Source organism: Malurus melanocephalus, unplaced genomic scaffold, assembly GCF_030028575.1.
Source record: "Malurus melanocephalus ecotype Western Australia unplaced genomic scaffold, MMel_1.1 scaffold_2855, whole genome shotgun sequence".
Taxonomy (NCBI): Eukaryota; Metazoa; Chordata; class Aves; order Passeriformes; family Maluridae; genus Malurus; species Malurus melanocephalus.
This window is the reverse complement of record NW_026626087.1, coordinates 1-1,501: the sequence shown is the minus strand read 5'-3', so window position 1 is coordinate 1,501 and position 1,501 is coordinate 1. Positions and strand designations below refer to the sequence as shown.

Genomic DNA, 1,501 nt, shown 5'->3' with positions numbered 1-1,501 from the left:
TGTCCCCTCTGTCCCCTCGCAGGCGCGTACAGCGCCAGCCCCGGGATCCCGCTGGTCCGCGAGCACGTGGCGCGCTACATCCAACGTCGCGACGGTGTCCCCGCCAACGCCGACGACATCTTCCTGTCCACCGGGGCCAGCGACGCCATCGTGGTACGGCGACATCGGGGACATCGGGGACAACCGGGAGATCGGGGACATTGGGGACAGTGGGGACACTGGGGACGTCATCAGGGATATCGGGGACACTGGGGACATCGGGGATATCGGGGACACTGCGGACACTGCGGAGATTGGGACATGGGGACAATGGGGAGATTGGGGACAATGGGGACAATGGGGGCAATGGGGACAGCGGGGACAATGGGGACACTGGGATATCAGTGACACCGGGGACAATGGGGACAATGGGGACACCCGGGGACACTGGGGACACCAGGGACATTGGGGACATTGGGGACACCCGGGCCATCCCAACCCCCCCTCAGGCAGTGGACACCGGGGACACTGGGGACACTGGGGACACCGGGGACACCGGGACAGCCCCAACCCCCCCTCAGGCAGGGGACACCGGGCCCGGTGCCACCCCCAGCGCCGTTCCCACGGCGACATCGGCGACACCGGGGACACCGGGCCATCCCCACCCCCCTCAGGCAGGGGACACCGGTGACACCGTGCCAGCCCCTCGGGCAGGGGACACCGGGCGCGGTGCCACCTCCCAGCGCCGTTCCCACGGGGGCCGGCGACAAAGGGACATTTGTGCGGAGCTTGGCAGCGACCGCGGGAACGGCGGCGACAGTGACAATGACAGTGCCAGTGCCAGTTCCAGGGGTGGCACCGCGGGGACAGTAACAATGACAGTGACAATGACAGTGCCAGCTGCGGGGGAGCCCCGCGGGGACAGTGACAGTGACACAGTGACAGTGTGACAGTGTGACAGTGTGACAGTGTGACAGTGACAGTGCCAGCTCCGGGGCAGCCCCGCGGTGTCCCCGCGTTGTCACCGTGTCCCCATCGTGCCAACCCCGTGGTCCAGCTGTCCCCTCACTGTCCCCATGGCCACCCCCACCCATGTCCCCTCATTGTCCCCACAGTGGCCCATGGCCACCCCAGCCATGTCCCCATGATGTCACCTGATGTCCCCACGCTGTCCCCATATCCATCCCCACGTTGTCCCCTCGTTATCCCCACCCTGTCCCCTCACTGTTCCCACGCTGTCCCCTCACTGTCCCCAATGTCCCCAATGTCCCCAATATCCCCAATGTCCCCAATATCCCCACTGTCCCCAATGTCCCCAGACCATCCTGAAGCTGCTGGTGTCCGGCTCGGGCTCGTCTCGTACCGGGGTGCTGATCCCGATCCCGCAGTACCCGCTGTCCCCAATGTCCCCAATGTCCCCAATATCCCCATGTCCCCAGAGCATCCTGAAGCTGCTGGTGTCCGGCTCGGGCTCGTCTCGTACCGGGGTGCTGATCCCGATCCCGCAGTACCCGCTGTCCCC

The 1,501-nt window shown here is 66.2% G+C and overlaps 1 protein-coding gene across 1 annotated transcript in view; it reads left to right on the top strand.

Annotated features, from left to right (window-relative positions):
* LOC130587952 (alanine aminotransferase 1-like) overlaps positions 1-1,393 on the top strand; it is a gene marked incomplete at both ends in the record, with an annotated part of 6,300 nt that extends 4,907 nt beyond the window's left edge. The window contains 2 exons of the mRNA XM_057388919.1: positions 23-153; positions 1,299-1,393. Of these exons, the coding sequence (XP_057244902.1) occupies positions 23-153; positions 1,299-1,393 (226 nt within the window). The remainder of the gene's footprint in view (positions 1-22; positions 154-1,298) is intronic.
* Between the last annotated feature and the right edge of the window lie 108 nt (positions 1,394-1,501).